The 21,618-nt window shown below is 42.8% G+C and overlaps 1 protein-coding gene and 1 non-coding gene across 2 annotated transcripts in view; one reads left to right on the forward strand and one right to left on the reverse strand.

Moving 5' to 3' along the window:
- Nucleotides 1-3,288: 3,288 nt before the first annotated feature.
- ACTR3 (ARP3 actin related protein 3 homolog) overlaps nt 3,289-21,618 on the reverse strand; it is a 125,042-nt gene continuing 106,712 nt past the window's right edge. The window contains exon 14 of the mRNA XM_025405510.1: nt 3,289-3,576. Coding sequence (XP_025261295.1) covers nt 3,567-3,576 — 10 coding nt within the window. The 3' untranslated portion in view covers nt 3,289-3,566. The remainder of the gene's footprint in view (nt 3,577-21,618) is intronic.
- On the forward strand, nt 4,940-5,155 carry LOC112636861. The gene has a single exon (XR_003122322.1). It is a non-coding gene; the product is annotated as a small nucleolar RNA U3 (small nucleolar RNA).

Here is a 21,618-nt window from a genome sequence, read left to right on the forward strand (position 1 = left end):
TGCAGCAGGCCATTCATGTGGGCAATTTATTTATTTATTTATTTATTTATTTATTTCTTCATTTGGAGCTAGAGGAAACTAGCTTTCTTTAAGCAATGGAATCTGCTATTTCTCAGTTGAGAGGAGGTCTGGACTCAGAGTGAGGAGAAGCTGTGTCTCTTGCCCATTCCAAGTTTCCCAGAGAATGAATCACCTCTGCTTGAAGGTGAATACGGATGGCCAGCCCAATCCAGCACAAATGTGCAGCCTCTGCATGCTGGTGCCCATCTGGAGAGGGGAAACCACAGATCATGCCTTGCCCAAGGCATTTAGCAGAATGCAGGCCAGCTCTCAGAGCAACAATAAAAACCAATGAGAAGAAACAGAAGCAAAAAAGATTATGGCTTTAAGCTATGTGGTCTTTATTTGAAGAGGAGTCAAGGAAGCAGCTTTGAACCCAATATGAAGAGGACAATGTAGGAGGCTGGTGGGGCCACAAACTCAACCAACGTTTGAAGCCAACTTACAAAGCTACATCACATTGGAAAGAAATTACCCAGAAGGCCTTTAGACTCACAGTTCAAAAATTACATTCCTTTGATCAACTTTCCAGCTTAGCCTTTGGAGGGCCTTTCTCCTCTGAGCCCTGGTGCTCAGGATATGATGAAAACACAAATAAGAGATTCCCGTGAAGGCTTCAGTCCCCACAGGGCTGGTCTACTTGGCCCACATGAGCTCCAACATCTCTGAGTAAAGTTGTCTGTCACTCAGATTCACAGGTGGAAAACTCAGATTCCAAAAGCCCCACGGATGAGACACAACAGCAGATATATTATCAGAGCAACAGTGAAGGGATGTTTTCCTATTTTCAGTGTAGAATCATTATCTTATGGTCTAAATATCCTGGTTAGAACATGGGGAGTCATTTATTCTGAAATGTGCCTGTTTCATTTGTCCACGAAGTGGATTGTAATGGACTCTTTCCCAAAGGGAGCAAGAGCAAGAACGGAAATGTAATTTATTTTTTATTGCTGAGTTGGGCCTTTTCAAATGATTTTTGCAGACATATCTTTAATAGATTTTCAGACATATTTTATTTGTTGAAAAATTTCCATGCCCTTGCATAATTTCAATTATTCAATGGAAACCACAGTTTGGGGAATTGTTCCAGTCATTTATTCAGCCCTTGGAATAAGCCATATTTATTACTTAAATTGATTACTTTGTCCATTTGGAGATTAGCTCAGATGAATGGGGATTAAGAGAGAACGTGTTTGAGATCCCTTCCCCCTGCAGTCACCCACGGGCCTTTTGCTTTTTGGAGTAGCTCATGAGCAGCTTCAAATCTGGCCTTTCTCATTGGTGTGGTCTTGGTGAAGGGGTTCAGGAGAGCGGGGAGTCTTTGAGGGCGTGGTTTCACTGAAGATGGTGCATTCAGCTGCAAGCCACAGAAAGCCTGACTGCAGAGCATTCCCAGGCAGGAGTCTGTTCATTCACAAAACAACAACTCTGCAGCTAAGTAGTCACTGCCCTTTGTTCAGAGGTTCAGCTTTGAACCCAATATGAGGGGACGATGTCTCTCCATGTGTTTTAGCCAAAAATGGCTGCTGCAAGTCAGAGCGTCATGGCCATGAAGAAGAGGAAAGGCAGAAGGGCCACTTCAGCACGGCCTGTCTCTTTTTATTAGGAAATCAAAACCTTTTCGAGAAGCCTCCAGCTGATGTCTGCTTACCTCCACTACCACCCTTGGTCCGAGGTGCCATCATATGACCCAGTGCCTAGGATGGCTCCCACCTTCTTCCCTTCCCCCATTCTGTCTGTTCTCAATACAGCAACCACAGTGAGCACATTGAAGGAGAAGTGGGGCCGTGCCAGTCCTCCGCTCCAAACCCTCCAACAGCTTCCCAGCACACTCAAGAGTAAAGTCCAGGCTCCTCAGGGGGGCTTAGGAGGACTGCGTGATCTGGCCAGCCCATCTCTGCACTGACTTCACCCCTACTGCATATTCCTGTCTCCTCCTACTGCACATTCCAGCCTGGGCTCCCACTGCTTTGTCACAGACCAGGCACTCTCCCTGACTAGGCTTTTGCACTTGCTGTTCCCTCCGTCTGGCATGATGTCCGCCTCTAACCTCCCAGTTTACCCCCTCACCTCCTTCAGCCTTTGCTCACATTTCAGCTTTGCGGTGAGACCTTCCCCAACCATCCTATTCATCATTCCAGCTTCCCTTCCCCCATCCTTTCCATGCTTTACTTTTCATAGCATTATCTAATGCATATATAGTCATGTGTCACTTAGCAGGGATACATTCTGAGAAATGTGTTGTTAGCCAATTTCATCATTATGTGGACATCTTACATTTTACTTACACTAACCTAGATGGTATAGCCTAGCATGCACACCCCTAGGCTGTATGGTATGACCTATCGCTCCTGGGCTACAGACCTGTTCAGCGGGCTATTGTACTGAATACTATTGTACTGAATAATTGTAACACAATGATAAGTGTTTCTGTATCTAAACATATTCAAACATAGAAAATGTACAGTAAAAATATGGGCTTCTAATTTTATGGGATCACCATCATATATGCCAACTGTCATTGTCCAAAACATCTTCATGTGGAGCATGACTGTACCTATTTCTCTTTTCTGCCTGTCTCCTCTGTGACCAAAATGGTGCCTGGCACATATTGAATGTCCTCATACCCTCTGTTGAGTGCTGCATAGAAACATGAGAGAATGGATGGGGCAGAACTGACTTGCATGGCCTTTATAAGCAAGTGTTTGGTGCTCTGGCCTCTGAGCAAGAGGCCCTGAGGGGAAAGGAGATTGGGAATGACTTTTAAGTTGTCAAGAAATAGTGTGTGCCTGAAGTCAGGAGATCGAAACCATCCTGGCTAACACGGTGAAACCCCGCCTCTACTGAAAATACAAAAAAAGTAGCCGGCCCAGGTGGCGGGCGCCTGTAGTCCTAGCTACGCGGGAGGCTGAGACAGGAGAATGGTGTGAACCCAGGAGGCGGAGGTTGCAGTGAGCCGACATTGCGCCACAGCACTCCAGCCTGGGTGACAGAGCCAGAACTCCGTCTCAAAAAAGAAAAGAAATGGTTTGTGCCTTGTAGATCCACCCACTCTTCTCCATGAAGGCGAATTCCCAAACTGAAACCAGTTGCAAATGTTCATAGCAAAGCTGCTCAAATTAATTTTGCTTTTTCTCATTAAGTGAGAATCCAAAAGGTTAGTTAGAGTATTAGGTGTAGGGAAAGGATTAATAAAAAATAAGTGGGTCAGAAACATTGATAGACGCCTAGACCCCTCATGTGTTATTTTATTCTTTAAATGCAGAAGACAGCCCTGTGAGATGGGTTTAGCAATCTGCATGTCACAGAGGAGGAGCACGAGGTTCAGAGATGCTGAGTAATGTGCCCACAGACTCTCAGCTAGCATAGAAAGCTGGGGGTTTAGCCTCCAGGTTCTGTGTTCTCAACACTGTCCCAGGTGTTCTCCTGACAGATACATTGACGTCCTAATGTTTATATCTGCAGCTGAAAACTTGTCTTCTAGAAACCCAGGGACCGTGGCATCCTCACTGCTGCCTGGAAAACAATAAGATTGAAATCCTGGGCAAATTGTAAGTGTGAGTTCAGGAAGTCTAGGAAGACCCACTTGCCCTCAGCTCAAAATATGCCTCACCTATGTCCAAGCTGCTGCCTGACACTCCTCCAGCCAAGGTTAAAGCTTTTATGAATTTAAATGCTAACTGATTGTATCTAGGCTCACTCACAAATTACTCCTGAAGCTATTTTGATTTTTGTTTGTTTGTTTGTTTGCTATTTCACTGCTTGTTCGCCTATCACAGGCTTTTGCATGTCATCCTAGAGCGTAAGCTGTTGAGGAGAGAACCAGGTCCTGCATACCTGGCAGAGCATTCTTCCCCACCTGTCAGTCTTAAACACTTGTTGACTGATTATTGTATAAAATACAAGACACACATCTCTGGGATCTATGTGTTTGCAGAAGTGTACTGTGGAGAAAGCAGGGGCCTTGGGAAGCACAGTCACCTCAGCTTCCATCCTAATTTGGCTACTTATCACTTATTGGATCTTCCACCAGTGTCTTCATCTCCTGAGCCCCTATTTTCTTTTTTTATTATTATTATTTAAAATTTTTGATCTCCATAGGTTTTTGGGGGAACAGGTGGCATTTGGTTACATGAGTAAGTTCTTTGGTGGTGATTTGTGAGATTTTGGTGCACCCATCACCCAAGCAATATACACTGAACCCAGTTAGTAGTCTTTTATCTCTCACCCTCTGCCCACCCTTTCCCCCTGAGTCCCCAAAGTCCATTGTGTCATTCTTATTCTCATAGCTTAGCTCCCACTTATGAGTGAGAACATACGATATTTGGTTTTTCATTCCTGGGTTACTTCACTTAGAATAATAGTCTCCAATCCCATCCAGGTTGCTGCAAATGCCATTAATTCGTTCCTTTTTATGGCTGAGTAGTATTCCATTAGATGGATATATATACACACATATATATATATATCAGAGTTTCTTTATCCACTCGTTGATTGATGGGCATTTGTGTTGGTTCCACATTTTTGCAATTGCGTGCTGCTCTAAACATGTGTGATCAAGTATCTTTTTTGTACAATGACTTCTTTTCCTCTGGGTAGATACCAAGTAGTGGGATTGCTGGATCAAACGGTAGTTCTACTTTTAATTCTTTAAGGAATCCCCATGGTCTTTTCCACAGTGGCTGTACTAGTTTACATTCCCACCAGCAGTGTAGACGTGTTCCCTTTTTTACGGCATCCACGCCAACAGCTATTAACTTTTTTAGTTTTTAATTATGGCCATTCTTGCAGGAGTAAGCTGGTATCACATTGTGGTTTTCACATCTGTAAAATGGGACGCCAATACCTGTCCACTGGTTTATTAAGAGGAATGAATTGCAAGACTGTACTTTCAGGGATTATTTCTATAGTTTGCTGCTAGAGAAGTTTCTCTGAACAGGTAGAGCCCCGGAAACCACCGGGTGGAGGCGCAGCATCCTCTCCTAAGCTGAAGCCGGCTGTTGGTGTTGCTTCACTGCAACTACCTTTTGCCATGGATGATCGTCCTTCTCCTCCTCTGGCAGAAGGAGAGGGAGAGGATGTAAGCCTGAGTGGTAGCTCAAAAAAAAAAAAAGTGGGGAGATAAGTTGGGAATGTTTGTAAAAAGCCTGGCACAGTGTCTCACCTTTCTGGTCAGAGTCAGAACCAGAATGAGCGCCCCTTGATTATGGCCACCGCTCTATGGCCACTGCTTTAGCTGACTGGGACAGCCTATTGGAAAGAGCTCTCAAGAGCAGTTCCTTCTTTTCCTGAAGTGCCAGAGGCTCCACTGTGGCATCATCTCAGAGAAGCATTGGAGCTCTAGGAGCAAGAGAAAAACAGGCAGGAGGACAGGGTCACTCCAAGCCTGCCCTGAAGGAAGACAGAAGATAGTCAACCTTCAGTGAACAGAAGCCACAAGGCTTAGCTCCATCCTAGGCTCAGAACACATTCAGAATAGATTCACTGGGCTAGGACAAGAAGCCAGAAACACTGCGCCTCTGGACACAACAGTCTCTCAGCCAGCCACGGGTGAGAGGGAAGGTGAGTGATGCAGGATGAGAGAGCACCAAGGTTTCTCTCTGAGTCCATTTCTAAGCACCAAGCCTGCCCTCTCAACTGTTTCCAGGAGTGGCGACCCACCTTCCCACCACACCCATCTATTCCTTGGGACGGGTAGCAGAAGCTTCTCAAATCTCTTCTCTACCCCTCCAGATGTGACTCTCCCACCTTTCCCTGCAGTGCAGTAGATTACCTCTTTCCCTGACCCACCCCTCAGCTTCTACAGCAAACGCGGTTGTCCCCCACTCCACTCCTCAGCTTCCATCCTGATTTGGCTACTTATCGCTTATTGGATCTTCCACCGGTGCCTTCATCTCCTGAGCCCCCATTTTCTGTTTTTTATTATTATTATTTAAAATTTTTTATCTCCATAGGTTTTTGGGGAACAGGTGGCATTTGGTTACATGAGTAAGTCTTTGGTGCACTGTGGTTGACGACTGCAATCATCTCAGATGTGTGGCTCCTGAGTGTGTGTATCATGGCTAGTCCGAATTCAGATGTTCTCTAAGGGCAAAATGCACACCGGATTCTGATAACTTAGTGTATTCGTCCATTTTGCGTTGCTGTAAAGGAATACTGGATGCTGGGTTATTTACAAAAAAACGAGATTTACTTGGCTGTCACTTCTGAAGCCTATACAAGAAGCATTGTGCCAGCATCTGCTTCTGGTCAGGCCTCAGGAAGCTTCCAGTCATGGTGGAAAGTGAAGGGGGAGCAGGTATGTTACATGGACAGACAAGAAGCAACAGAAAAGAGGAGGTTCCAGGCTCTTTCCACAGTCAGATCTGGTGGGAACTAATAAAGCAAGAACTCACTCATTAGCATGAGAAGGGCACGGTGCCATGCATGAGGGATCTGCCCCCATGACCCAAATACCCGCCGCCAGACCCCACCTCCAACAGTGGGGGTCACATTTCAGCGAGAGATTTGGAGGGGAATCTATCTATCACTTAGCATTTTTTAAAATGCAAAATATCTCACTAATGCCTTTTTAGATCGATTACGAATTGAAAGGATAATTTTGACTACAGTGGATTAAAATAAAATATACTGTTAAAATTAATTTCACATGGGGTTTGTTGCTGTTTTACATTTTTAAACATGGGAACTAGAAAATTCTAAATTACATTGGAGGCTAGAATCCATGGCTCACATAATGCTGCTGTACAATGCTGGTGTGAACTATCACGACACTGTTATACTATTATCATTTGTTTTTTCTCTGCCTCACTCACTAGACAGGGAACTTAAGGAGAATAGGAAGAGTGTCTTCCACGGCTATGAGAGATGCTTAATACATGACAAATATTCCATAAATACTTGTTGAGGGAATGAAGCTATGATGAAAAAAAACTAAAACTATTCAATGATTCTGAAATATTTTAAAAATCACTCAAAATCATATGCTGTATTGACTTGCCCACAACACTTGTCTCCTTGGTGTAAAGATAGCATTCAATTCGTGTGCTTGGTATATGCTAGAGTTTGGTTTGTTTGACCCCTCCAAATCTCACTTTAAAATGTGATTCCCAATGTTGGAGGTGGGACCCGGTGGGAGATGTTTGGGTTATGAGAGAAGATTGATGAATGGCTTGGTGTCATCCTCAAGGTAATAAGTGAATTCTTATCCTATTCATTCCTGAAAAAAGAACGTGGCACCTCCTTTCCCACCTCTCTCTCTCTCTCTTTCTCTCTCTCTCACACACACACACACACACACACCTCCCCACCCCCCACACACATACACAATGTGATCTCTGCACACTGGCTCCCTTTGCCTTCCACCATGAATGGAAGCAGCCTGAGGCCTCACCAGATGTAGGTGCTGGTGCCATGCTTCTTGTATAGTCTACATATCTGTGAGCCAAATAAAAGTCTTTTCTCTATTAAACTACCCAGCCTCAAGTATTTCTTCATAGCAACACAAACAGATGAAGACAGTATGCATGCTCATGTATTTCCACAGGTGTAAAAGAAATGAATCTTCCAACACTACACTGGACCTCATGCATGTAAACTCAAGCGTGACTGTTGCCCTGGCTCAGAATTTGACTGACAGTTGGCTGCCCCATTTACTTCCTTGTGGCCCTGTGGGCAGTCCGCGAAACAGTAGCAAGAGCACCACCAGGGAGCTTGTTAGAAATGCAGAGCTTCCAACTACACTCCAGACCTATTGAATCAGATCAGAAGCTTCTCTATAACCAGATCTCTGGTTAATTGTAGGTTAATTGTAAGCCCTTAACATTTGAGAAGCCTGAACCATGTGTTTTTGTTTTTCAGCTCTAAGGAAGAGAGTCACCTGGAAACTTGGCTATTATTCCTTTTTATTCTCCACACATTTTTTGCTAAAAAACATCGTGAGCATTCACTTTGCGTAAGGTGTTATGAATCAGACACATGGCTCTTGGTTGTGTGACTTGTGTCACCCATTACTGATGAGCTCTTACTGTTCGTGGAGGCAGCTGGACACCCTGGATGCTGAATGCCAGACAGCTCTTCAGGAGGGCTCTGAAGAAGCCAGAAATGGTACAAAATGGCCCTGTGCCTGCAGAGAATCTATACACAGCACTTTTATGAGTCTTGCATTCTGAGGGCGTCCAGAGGAAAGAAAGCAGCCAACACTGCCTTTCTCTCAAGAAGGAAATTTTGCCAGAATCTGTTCGTCTCCATGGAGACCCCAAGAATCTGCAAAGCCTCCATCAGCGTCCTGGTCCCCAGGCTCAAGTTCAAGCAAGCTTAATTCCCCTTTGTCTGGGTCTCTGGAGTAGCATGAATTTTGTTACTTTGGGGGAATGCAGATTTTTTTAGTCACATCTGTGTGTTCCTGGAGAGTAAAAGCAACTCAAACTGGACCTGCAGCAGTCTTCAGACACTCTGTGGCTGGGGAATTGCCGTGAAGCTTCAAGGAACTCTGACCTGAAAAATCAGAAGATGCAGTGACCAGAATTCTTTCCCTCCATTTCTATAGTTACAACTGCATTCACCTGGTCAGTTAAATGTATTGAACACCTGTGGTGTTTACCATAAAGCATACAGAGATCATCCTGTCCAAGCAAGAAAAACTGATGTGTCAACAAGCAACAGCTTGAAACACTGGCACAGCCAGGCACGGTGGCTCACCTTGTAATCCAGCACTTTGGGAGGCCGAGCCAAGCAAATCACTTGAGCTCAGGAGTTCAAGACCAGCCTGGACAACATGGTGAAACCCCATCTCTACCAAAAAATACAAAAATGAGCAGGGCATTGTGGTGCATGCCTGTAATCCCAGTTACTCAGGAAGCTGAGATGGGAGATTCACTTGAGCCTGGGAGGTCAAGGCTACAGTGAACCAAGATGGCACCACTGCAACCCAGCCCGGTGATGGAGCAAGACCCTGTCTCACCGAACACGAACAAAAACAAAACACAACAGAGGAAACAGCACTGGCATGGCTTTCTTTGCTTCACATCTGGTAAATAAGCCAAAAAACTCTTGACCCACTAGGCTCTGGGTTCCAGACAGGCCCTGGTCCATCTCACCACCTCCCTGCTCTCTGCACTCCAGCACCACTGGCTGCTTCCTCCCTAACAGCCTTTATCTGGACACCTCCTTTCCCCCTCTTCTTACCTAGTTCAGCCTTTATCTCTCAGCTCTGGGATCGCTTCCTCTGAGAACCTTCCAGATGTCCAACGGCCTGTGTGAGCGAGACCCCTGCCCTGTGCTCCTGGAACCCCTACCTTTCTCCTTCCTATGTTCTCTTTAGTCATTTCTGCAGAGATCCTGAGTGACAGCCTTTATTCCATAGGCTATGGAATCTGAAAATGTTTGAGCAAGGGAGAGATAAGATTAAAGTTTGGGAAAGATGAGTTTGGCAGCTGTCAAGAGAGTATGTTCAACAAGAGAAGAGACTGCAGGCTCAGAAAGGAAACTGGAATGATTATCTTTTAAATGCCAGACCTGGGGCTGTTTTTTGAAATATTTTCTTATTTGTTTTTCAAGATGTATCTGCGAGTAAGGCATTATTGTCCCCATTTTTTAGTTGAAGAAATTGAGACTGAGAGGGGTTTAGTGACTCGCTCAAGGCCACACAGCTGAAACTTCCGGGCCTGCCTGGTTTCCTAACTCTGCCTCCCAGAGAAGCTGTTGGAAAAATTCCTTATGGGAAATAATAGAAAGGAGAGGACTGACCTGGTAGATGTCATAGGGAAGAATCAACAGAACGCATAGAAGATGGTATGTGGGGCTGGAGCGTTGGAAGAGGAACTCATCCAAGATGACTGAAGTTCTCACCAGGCCACTTCCTTCCAGAACCTTCCCCAACAACTCTCCCACATGTTTCCTCAGCACTCTGTGTTTCCCCCATCAGAGCACTTTTCGAGGTGTTTTATAATTCCTGGTCTGTTTGGCTGTCTTCCCCACCAGCACCTGTCTGTGGTGTTTACTGTTGTAGCCCCACAGGGAAGCAGCGAGCCTCTAAGGGCTCAGTGAAGTCTTGCTAAATGAATGACGGAACAAAGGACTGGGTGATGGAGAGTGAGGACACCTGTGGTGGATTTATAGCGAGAAGTGCTTGGAGCCAAACACGGCATCAGCCAGCCAGAGCTAGTGGGGCAGCTCTCTGGGGTGCACCTGGAGCATTCACCTGTGAGGACCTCTGTGCCTTATTTTCACTAAAGAACAGGATTCTTCCCGGTGAGAGTGAGGTGACTGGACAGGGCAGGGCTGCAGCATGCTGCCTCAGAGGAGACCCGGCTCAGTGCAGCCAAGGCTAGGTACAAAATCGATGATTCCACAATTGCAAATCTCAGAGAATCCTCTCAGTGATTTATTGGTCACTGCATTTGGCACTTGAAGAACAATTTATGTTATAACTTGTAAAACTTTAACAACATGAAGCACTGGTTTCCCTCGAGAGTTTGCAAGGATGCTCTGCAGAGAGGGAGAATCCTTGTCTTGGCTCTTAAAACGGCATCTACCTCAAACTTTCTCTGTCCCACATCTGGGGAAGGCTCAAAGAGCCCTGCAGATCTGTGATCACCACTTTCTCCTCTCTGGAAGCTGTAAAAAGTCCTCCTCATGTCTAGGGGTGTCTTAATATCTCCCCCACATCTCTCTGCCAGCTCTAATCAATGTGTCATCATCACCTCCTGAACAAACTGTGCACTCACCTCCTTCTAGTCAGCTTCCAATATTTCTTCCATCCTCACCCGTGCCTCCATATTATTAGTAGATTAGTTTTTCTAAAAACTGGTCAGAACTAAGAGTTGAAAGCACAACTCCTTAAGCTGGCATGCATCACCCTCCATCCTCCAGGCCGTACTGTCTCTCTCTGGACTGACCTTCCACTGTGCTTCTGCACATTCACCATCCACAGCCAAGCTAACTCCCAGCGCCTCCTATTGCTCATCCTCTGCCTTCCAGCCATGTTGGCACTCCCAGCCTAGCATGCCTTCTCTCCAAGTTCTCCTGTCTAAATCCCTACTGGCCTTCTGGAATGTGTTCAAATGCTATGTCCTCTCTAAAGTTGATCCCAGTTCCCTCAGTGAGAATTAACTTCTCTCTTTATATGTTCCCGCAGTGCCCTCTTTTTATCTGTCACAGAATTTTCCAGTAGATTGTCCGGTATTGAAGTTAACTCCATGAAAGTTTGCAAAGGCAGTCCCACTGCATTACAGTCTCATTTTGTATGTCACGGGTAAGTTCTGTTGATAAATAGCAACCCACCCATAATCAACACATCAGCAGGCTATTCCTATGTTCTTTGCAACCCAAGGGTTTCTGTATTTAATGACTCTAATTAAAACTCTTAGCATATCAAAGGAATTTTTTAGAAAAACAGCAATAATTAGCTTTGGAAATTTCCACAATTTGTTACTTTGTCAAGCTCAGTAAGCACTGGTTTTGTCGTTGGTGTTTTTTTGTGGTTTTTTTTTTTTCTGCTTGCAAATGTTCCAAGGAAAGCTTTGAAATCCTGAACCTTACCATCTAGCGAGAAGAAATAGCAAGGGAGACCATTTTGAAACCCTTCTTTCTTTATTTCCCTCTCCTCTCTCAAGTGAAAGAGACACTGTATATAGTTTTTAGGGAGAATCAACTCAAACACTTATTAACTGTTTCCTGTCTTCTGGATGATTCTTATCAACTTTCAAAAATATATCAGAATCTTCATATTTAGAAACCTTTTCTTAACCTAGTTTCTCACTCCAGTAACGGCACCAGCAAAACTTCTTAGAAGAGATTGTCTCTACTCCCTGCACTTACTGCCTCACTGCTTGTTCTCTATTTATTAATTTATTTATATTTACATTGCATTAGAAATATAGATCCATTGTGCAAAATTAGAAAATACAAATAAGCTAAGTGAAAACTTAAAGTACCCGTGTGGCAAAACTGTTAAACCCATGGCAAATGATACTTCCCAGCTTCCCTTACCATTGGGGTGAACACTTGCATTTCACTGGTGAGTGAAACACATTATTTCTACCCCCTTGTAACATACAAGTGATAGTGATGTGTCCTACTTTCCGGCAAGGTCAATAAAATCCCCCATGGACACCCCTCTGTACTCTTTCTTCTTGCTGCAAAATCGAATAGCAAAGACTACAGCAAGCTTGGAAACCATGTTTTTAAAGTGGCATAGTCAATATTAGTCTTGGTCTGTAAATGACCTCTGGAAATGGACTTGAGTTTACCCTAAGCCAATGAAGAAACATCTACTCAAGAAAATATATAAAAATTCCATACAAAATGTGAAGGTCTGTGGTATTTGAATCAAGACTCCTTTTATCTCCCTCCCCACAGTTCAGCAATGTGGAAACTGCCCTCCAGACTACTATAGCCAAGAACATAGGGCAAGACTGTCACATTTCTTATTCTGCCCTTAGCACCTTGTTGCCAAGGCCAAGTCTTGGGTGACTGCAGTCAAGATGTAGGGTGCTCTCTGTTTTCTTCCAATTCCCAGCCGTGAAATGAAGGCTTCATTTTAGATGTGGCACACTGAGAATACTGGGGCCTGATAGCCCTTGCCTTCATTCATGAGACAGTGGCTCCACACCAGGACTGGGAAGCTGAGAGAACCCTAGGCTGCAGCCCACCCGCTAAGCTTCTGGAGTACCAGTGTCACTCAAAAACAGGCTTGGCACTGTCCCTACCCCCAGCTCCAGAGTCCTGACTCAGAGATTTTTGCCTAGAAGGGAAAACTGGCCATAAAACAAATAGCTTCTAAACTCTTCCCAAAGGAACTGACTTTATTTGCAACAGAGTAAGCCTAAGAGCACTCTCAAGAACATTGGAGATTGTAGTGGGAAGAGATTCATGGATCTAATGAAGATATAGCCTAGACTGTAGACTGGCTAGTTTACTGGAGAGGGGTGGGGAATAAAGCAGCTCAGGGGAGCCCTGATGTTCGAACAAATATTAAACACTGACCTCAGAAACTATTTCTACAAAGAGTGACATCAGCAAGGTGGTAGACTAGGAAGTCCCAACCCACATCCCACCACAAATGCAATGAATGATTTAACAACTAGCACACACAGAAATAATCCAAGAAATCTCCAAAGCACAGTGAAGAAGCTGCAGCAACCCAGTAGAGAAGAAAAACTGAGAGTGACCACGTAGAAAAACATAGGAAGCATTTTACCTGCATCACCCCATCACGCAATCTGGCACAGATCGGCAGTGCCACCACAATTTTTATCACCAGGGACCCCCACAGTCTTTGTCAAAGCTGCACTAGTGACAGAGTTGCCCAGAGTCCACACTGCTCCCCCTCCCCTGAGCAAAAGCTGCTACTGCACCATCCCTAGTGCCAGAGTTGCCACATCCCACATGCCAGCCCTGACACCACCTCACACACACCTACACTCTGGAACCCCAATGCTGTCATCACATACTACACTCTCACCCCCAAATCCTGTTGCCAAGGAGGATTCCCCTCAGCCATCACTTCCCTTTGCAGGGGAAAAGGAGAACAGGAATTCACTTCACAGCCAAAGAAGTGTGACAATGGTTTCATGTTCATGAAATTCACTGGTCTTACCATGTTTCTCGTCATTTTGAAGCAGCTGGCTTGCTAAAATTGTGGAATGTCATTTTGAAGTCACAGATGCAGCGCAGCTAGGTGACAATATTTTGTAGGGCTGGAACAAATTTCTCCAGACTGCTAAATATGCTCTGAATCAGTATCCAATATATGCTACTATTTCTCTCATTTCAGCATTCATGGGTCCAGGAATCAAGGAGGGGAAATAGAAAGGCCACTCACCATTATCCCTAGTGACCCACTAGCAAACTTTTTGCTTCCTATTCCCACAACTTTATGCTCTGCCAGCCTAGAAGTTAGTTCCAGAAGGAAGAATGCTTCCATCAGGCGACACAACAATGACTCCATTCAACTGAAGGTTAAAATGCCACCCAGCCACATTGGGATTTTCATGTCTCTGAGTCAACAGGCTAAGAAGGGAATTACAGTGTTGGCTGGCATGATTGATCCAGAGTACCACTGGGAAATTGGACTACTATTCCACAGTGTTGGAAGGAAGAGTATGTCTGGAATAGAGGAGATCCCTTAGGGTATCTCTTCATATAACTATGCCCTGTGATTAAGGTCAGTAGAAAAATACAACAACCCAACCCATTAAGGACTACAAATGAAATGAAGGTTTGGGTCACTCCACTAGGTGAGAAAACCATCACCAGCTAAGGTGCTTGTTGAAGACAATGGGAATACAGAATGGATAGTACAAAAAGGTAATTATCAATACCAGCTATGACCATGTGACCAGTTATAGAAATAAAGACTGTAACTGTCATGAGTATTTTTCTCTATTTTGCTTAAAAATATGTTTGTGTGAACTGTCACAAGGACAGAAAATCAAACACCGCATGTTCTCACTCATAGGTGGGAATTGAACAATGAGAACACTTGGACACAGGGCGGGGAACATCCCACACCGGGGCCTGTCATGGGGTAAGGGGATGGGGGAGGGATAGCATTAGGAGAAATACCTAATGTAAATGATGAGTTGAGGGGTTCAGCAAACCAACATGGCACAAGTATACATATGTAACAAACCTGCACATTGTGCACATGTACCCTAGAACTTAAAGTATTAAAAAAAAGTTTATGTATATATATACATATATTAAGCAAATATCTTTGCTTTATTTCCTCTCCTATTCCTTTATCATGTAAGATAAGATGTATTAACTTTATATCAGTATTTAAGTATTGCTAATTTTATGTCATAGTATTTAAATTATGGACTATCGGGAGAAGAGTAAATATCCCTCAAGGACTTTACCTCCTCTTCTCAGGAAGGGTTTGGTGCATTTTCAGGTGTATCATGTTAGGCTGAACTATGACCTTGTTATTGTCTTCATCTGAAGATTAAGTATGGCTTAAGGAGATACATGTGGATGCCAAGTTGACAAACAGCGAACTTGTAATGGTTAATGTTAGGCGTCAACTTGACTGGGTTAAGGGATATCTAGATGGCTGACAAAGCATTATTTCTGAGTCTGTCTGTGAGGCTGTTTCCAGAATAGGTTAGTATTTGAACTAGTGGACTCAATAAGGAAGATCTACCCTCACCCAGATATGAGCAGGCACCATCCGATCAACTGAGGGCCCTAATAGAACAAAAATGCAAAGGAAAGAATTTGCTCACACCCTCTCTCTCTCTCTTCTAGAGCTGGGAAACCCATCTTCTCCTGCCCTTGGATATAAAAACTCCAGACTCTCTGGCCTTCAGACTCTGTGACTTTCATCAGTGCTCCACAACTCAGTTCTCAGGCCATCTGCTTTGGACTAAGAGTTACACCACCAGCTCCCCTGGTTCTCAGGTCTTCAAAGTTGGATGGAGTCATGCTACTGACTTTCCTGTTCTCCAACTTGCATATAACACATTGTAGGACTTCTTACCCTCCATAATTACATGAGCCATTTCTTCTGACAAATTTCCTTTCATATGCCTATATCAGACAGATAGATGATAGGTAGGTAGGTAGGTAGATAGATAGATAGATAGATAGATAGATAGATAGATAGATATGCATACATACATATTTATTCTATTGGTTCTGTTTCTCTGGAGAACCCTAATACCGATTACGGATGGTTAAAATAAAAAAGTCATATAACAAGTGTCGATGAGGATGTGAAAAAATCAGAATCCTCATATGCAGTGGAAATTTTGAATAATACAGCCACTTTGGAAAACAATCTGGCAATTCCCCACACTATCAAATATACAGTTACAATATGACCCTCCTAAGTACATGTATTCTACTCTTAGGTATATACCCAAGAGAAATGAAAACATATGTCTTCACAAAATCCTGCACATAAGGCTTCATAGCAGCATTGTAGAGCCAATAGGTGGGGGAAAAAACAATGTCCATCAACTGATGAATGGATAAACAAAATATGGTGTATTCATACAATGGAATATTACTCAGTCATAAAAAGTAATGAAGTCCTGATACACGCTGCAAAATTAATGAAATTGAAAATATTATGCTGAGTGAAAGAAGTCAGTCACAAAAGATCACTGCTATGGTTTTAATATCTCCTCTGAAACTCGTGCTGAAACTTGATTCTCAGTGTGGCAGAGTTGAGAGGTGGGGACTTTAAGAGGTGACTGGATGATGAAGGCTCTGCCCTCATCAATGGACCTACCCATTCATGGATTGACAGATTATATGGGTTATCATGGTTGGCCTTTTAAAAGAAGAAAGAGATATGTGAGCTAGCACATGAGAGCACCTTAACACAGTCAGCCCCTTGGCATGCCAGAGTCCCCAACAGCAAGAAGACTCTCACCAGATGTGGCCCCTTGAACTTGGACTTCTCAGCCTCCATATTTACAAGAAATAAATGACTTTTCTTTACAAATTACCCACTTTCAGGTATTCTGATAAGCAACAGAAATTGAACAAAGATAACCAGATATTATATGATTTCATATATGTAAAATATCCAGAATAGGGAAATCTGCAGAGACAGAAGTAGGTCCAGTGGTTGCTTAGGGTTGGGAGGGCGGCAATGCGGGGGTTAGAGGAATGATAACTAAAGAGTATAGAATTTCTTTTTGAGGAGGTCAAAATGTTCCAAAATTGACTATGGTGATGATTGTACATTTCTGTTAATTTACTGGAAAACACTGAATTGTACACTTTAAGTAGGGTAATTGTATGGCATATGAATTATATCTCAATAGAGTTGTTGGAAAACAGTTTGAACCCATTAAATATTGGGGTCTATTTGTTATAAGACTTCAGCCTACCCTAAATAATATAACCCATAATATCACAATCCAATGATAAGCTTATTTTGATGTATATATTCTATGGTTTGTTTTGCTTGGATATAACTTTTTAAAATTAGCAAACCAGCTAATATTCTGTAAACTGTACTTTTTAGCTTAAATGATTGTAACTACCTTTCTATGTCAATAAATATGCTTTTTTCATTTCATTTAATACCCAGCACTAAAAATTTTCTATTTTATAGTAGCTTAACATTTTGATTTTGACAAACTACTAAACTTTATCTTTCATTTTTATTTTATCAAAGCAATGTCAATTTTTTAATTTTTCTTTTCTTTTTCCATCTCTTTTTGTTCTTGTTATGTTTTACATTCTGGAAGATTTCCTCAACTTTCTGTGCCAATTCTTCTATCATATTTTAAAATTCCAATCCTCTATCTTTTTCTCTGGTCCTTTTTAATAGTACCCTCTTCTTTTCCTATGTATGTAAAATCCCCTCTTATGTCTCTGAAAATATTAATTATGGTGTTTTGAAGTGTTTGATCTCCACATTGTCTGTTTTCTCTGGGTTTTTTCCTCCTGTTTGTCAGGTTCAGTCTCTGTATTTCACAGTAGAGGATGCTTCAAATGTATGTTCTTCACTGGGTTTCTGTACATGTTTTAAAGTAAGACATGAGAATGCAACCAGAAGGCATGGGTGTGGGAGTGCAATATACTGACTGGTGTGCCTCATTGTACACTCACGGCGGGGGTATCTGGCCCCTTTGTTTTGGTTCCTCAGATGTCAGTATCTGGAGTTCTTTTGTCTTCACTAGACAGTTTCTCCACACAGAAGTCCCCCAGACTCCTGCCTTGCACACATAGGGATGGCTGCCAGTATCATGACTGCTGAGAAAGCCGAGGGCGCTGGAGGTTGCCCTGCTCAGTACATCGAGTTTCCCTTGGTCTCTTTTTCACCTCCTGGCCTTGCTTCTCGTCTTAGCTGTGTGACTGACCCAGGCCCAGAGTTTCTTCATCTCAGTTTTCCCCCAGAGCGCTATTCTCTCCTCAGCCCACTGTACTCAGTTTTCCATCATGATTTCTGACATGAAGACCCTCTTGCCCAAGTCCTCAAAGGCTTCCACCCTGCTGAACCCAGAGGATGATTTTCTGCCCTCATCTTACTTGGCCTTTCAGAAGAATTCAGCATGGTTTTAGTGTTCTCATATTCTAAAAATTCCTTACTGATTTCATAACAGGCAATTTCCTGGCTAAACTTGGGATCCATTTCCCACAAACTTTTGTAAATGTAAAACAGTCATGTCACTCTCTGGCTTAAAACACACTAAAGCTTCTCATCGCCCTTTGAATGTATCCGGTTTTCCTTGCTGTGGCCCACAGACTCCGCATCATCTTTCCCCACCTGCCTCCAGCTCATCTCCAACCTCCCTCTGTGTGATCAAAAAAAAGTGTGATCAAAATGCCCCACTGGCCCTCTTTCTGTGGCTCAAACATACCCAACTTAGTCCTCTTCAGGGGTTCTGCATTTACAGTCTTCTCCACTAAGTAGCATTTCCTCAGATCTTCCCAAGGCTGGCTACTTCTTAATTATTATTCAATTCTCAACTCAAACATTAACTCCTCAACCAATCCAATGACATATCCTCCTACCACTTCCCTGGTCACACCTATTAGATCGATATGTTCTATTGCCACCATGACATTTACAATCGTGTAATACCATCTTGATTTCTTTTTTTTATTCTGAGCCCTCTACAAGAACAAAAGCCCCGCATGGACAGAGGTGCTGTCTGTTTTGCTCCCAAGTGTCATCAAACAGTGCCCAACACAGAGCAGATCCTTGATAAGTGTTTACGGCATGGATGAATGAAGTGGGTAAGCAGTCATATGCTCAGCCCTGCATGGGAATCGCTGCAATACTACTAAGTGAAGGATCCATTTTCAGCTCAGACTACCACCTAGATGGAGCTCTTCCCACCAGAATAGATTTAAAGTACTCCTCAACCATCGTGGTACCCAAAAGTACTCATCACCTCAGGGAGCACAGAAGTTCTACCTAGAAAGGCAGAGGACAGACCTCACCGTGCCATTTCTCATCTGCAGAAAAGCAGGTGACTAGCAAGCAATAAAATCTTCCAATGAAAACGCTTAAGAAAAATTCAGTACATTAAGACAGAACATTGAACAACTGAGCAACTAAATACTAAGAATTTAGCACAAATAAGTGCAGCATGTGGAAAACAGAAAAATATCTAAAATAGCCTTTATGAGAGATTATTGTCTTGGCCCCACCAGTTATGGATTCTAGTCACTTCTTTGATGTAAAATAACTAAAAGTTGCCATCAGAATTTGCTCTAAATATTTTAGTATTCATGTTACATAAATATGCATAGTGAGCTGCATACAGGTCTCAATAAAATGGTAATGGATTAGTCAATAACCTAACTCAACAATTACCTAAGTTAACAAAGTCTAATTTAAAGACTATCTCTCAGTATTGCATATATATAACATACAAACAAGTGAATACTAACGACGCTTTCTTAAAAATGTGAATACTTTTTGATTCTGCAATTCTACTTTAAAGAAGTTCACTTAAGCAACTAATTAAGAATACAAATTAATTTGTGGCTATAAAGATAGTCCTTACGATATTATTTTTAACAGCAACCTAAATATCCAACAATAAGAGATTGGTTATAGCCATTTTAAAAATTATTCTGTGGATATTTATTGGCATAGACTGTGTTCATTAGATTGAAAAAGCAGGTTACAGAGCAATGCAATCCCGTTTATTTATTATACACACGTGAATGTGTAAATGTATGTGTGAATATGTAAATGTGGAAGAGACAGAATAAAAGAGTAAAGAAGGGCATACACGAAACAGATTTAGTTAGGTTGGTGCAAAAGTAATTGTGGTTTTTGCCATTGAAGGTGATAGCAAAAGCCACAATTACTTTTGCAACAACCTAATAAAAGCAGTTTCACTGAATAGTAGTATTAGGAAAGATATTTCTTTTACATATTTTTGATTTTTCTTTATCCTAATCTAATATTTTTCTATAATAAATAGTTGTCACCATTGTAATATGAAAAAAACTAAATTTTTAATCAAAACTATGTTGGTGATCAGAATGAGTGTTTCTTAATTCATTTATTCCACCTGAAAGTGCCATATATAATACACACATGGACAACAACACAAAACTTTAAGCACAAAATAGACCTATGAGCCCAATGGACACCCAAAATCTGTATCTTTTATTCACACAGTTGAACTGTCATTTCTCTTTACACCAGCCTAATTACTTCACATCCATGGAGCTATTATGCCCTGCTTCTCCCCTTAGCCCACTTGTTACTTTTTTTTTTTTTTTTTTTTTTTGAGACAGAGTTTTGCTCTTGTTGCCCAGGCTGGAGTGCAATGGCTCAATATTGGCTTACTGCAAACTCTGTCTCCAGAGTTCAAGTGATTCTCCTGCCTCAGCTTCCTGAGTAGCTGGGATTACAGGAACCCACCACCACGCTCAGCTAATTTTTTGTATTTTTAGTAGAGATGGGGTTTCACTATGTTGGCCAGGCTGGTCTTAAACTCCTGACCTCAGGCGATCCACCCACCTCAGCTTCCCAAAGTGCTGGGATTACAGGCATGAGCTACCGCCCCTGGCCTTGTTAGTCTTTTTATTCTTTTTTATAGGCTTCTTGTTTCAGTCAATTTGGGCTACTATAATGAAACACCATAGACTGGGCAGATTAAACAGCAGAAATTGTTTCCCACAGTTCTGGAAGCTGAGAAGTCCAAGACCAAGGTGCCAGCTGGTTTGGTTCCTGGTGAGGGCTCTCTTGCTGGCTTGCAGACAGCTGCCTTCTTGCTATGTCCTCACATTCCTTTTCTCAGTTTATGCACATGAAGAGAGAATGAGACTTCTCCCTCTTCCTTCTTATAAGGCCACTAATCCCATCAGAAAGGCCCCATCCTCACGGCTTTATCTAACCCTAGTTACCTCTCAAATCCCCATCTCAAAATACCATCAAACTGGAAGTTAGGGCTTGAACATATGAATTCGAGGGGGACACAAACCTTCAGTCCACAGCACTTCTCTTTCTCTGATTAAATATGAATGTTTCACAGGGCTCTGTCCTGATGTTCTACGCATCCTCCACCCTTCACACACACTGATGGTTTTCACCACATCTTTTTAAAATCTCAAGTATGTACTACTATCCCAGGGAGACCCAAACTTCAACTCCAGACCTAAATCTCTCTGGGGTCCCACAAACAGCTCAAGCAAACACACCCTAAAGTTTCTTCCCTTATTGAACCCTATCTCTTCTTTGTGTTTACCATGAGGGTGAATGAATGGCACAACCATGTACACATTCACCTGAACCAGCAGCCTGGGAGACCACCTACACTCTTCTCTTTATGATACAAAGCTTTGTATCATAAGCTTTGGCCAGTCCTACCCCGAGAAAGATCACAAAATAGATAAGAAGCGTTCAGGCCCAGAATCATATGGAGACAAAAGAGAAATTGCTCAATCCAGAACTTCAAGACCCAGAATTCAGAGTTTAGTGTGAGGAGTGTGACCTGCCTTGCATGAAACTATCAGTGGTTCTAGGCGCTAATGTAACCAAGCCCATAAAACTCACAGTTCTTAGCCTCTCTGGCCTGGTGGACATGTCACTTACATGGATTACCAACATCTGCAAAATATGGGAAA

Source organism: Theropithecus gelada, chromosome 12 (genome assembly GCF_003255815.1).
Source record: "Theropithecus gelada isolate Dixy chromosome 12, Tgel_1.0, whole genome shotgun sequence".
NCBI lineage: Eukaryota > Metazoa > Chordata > Mammalia > Primates > Cercopithecidae > Theropithecus > Theropithecus gelada.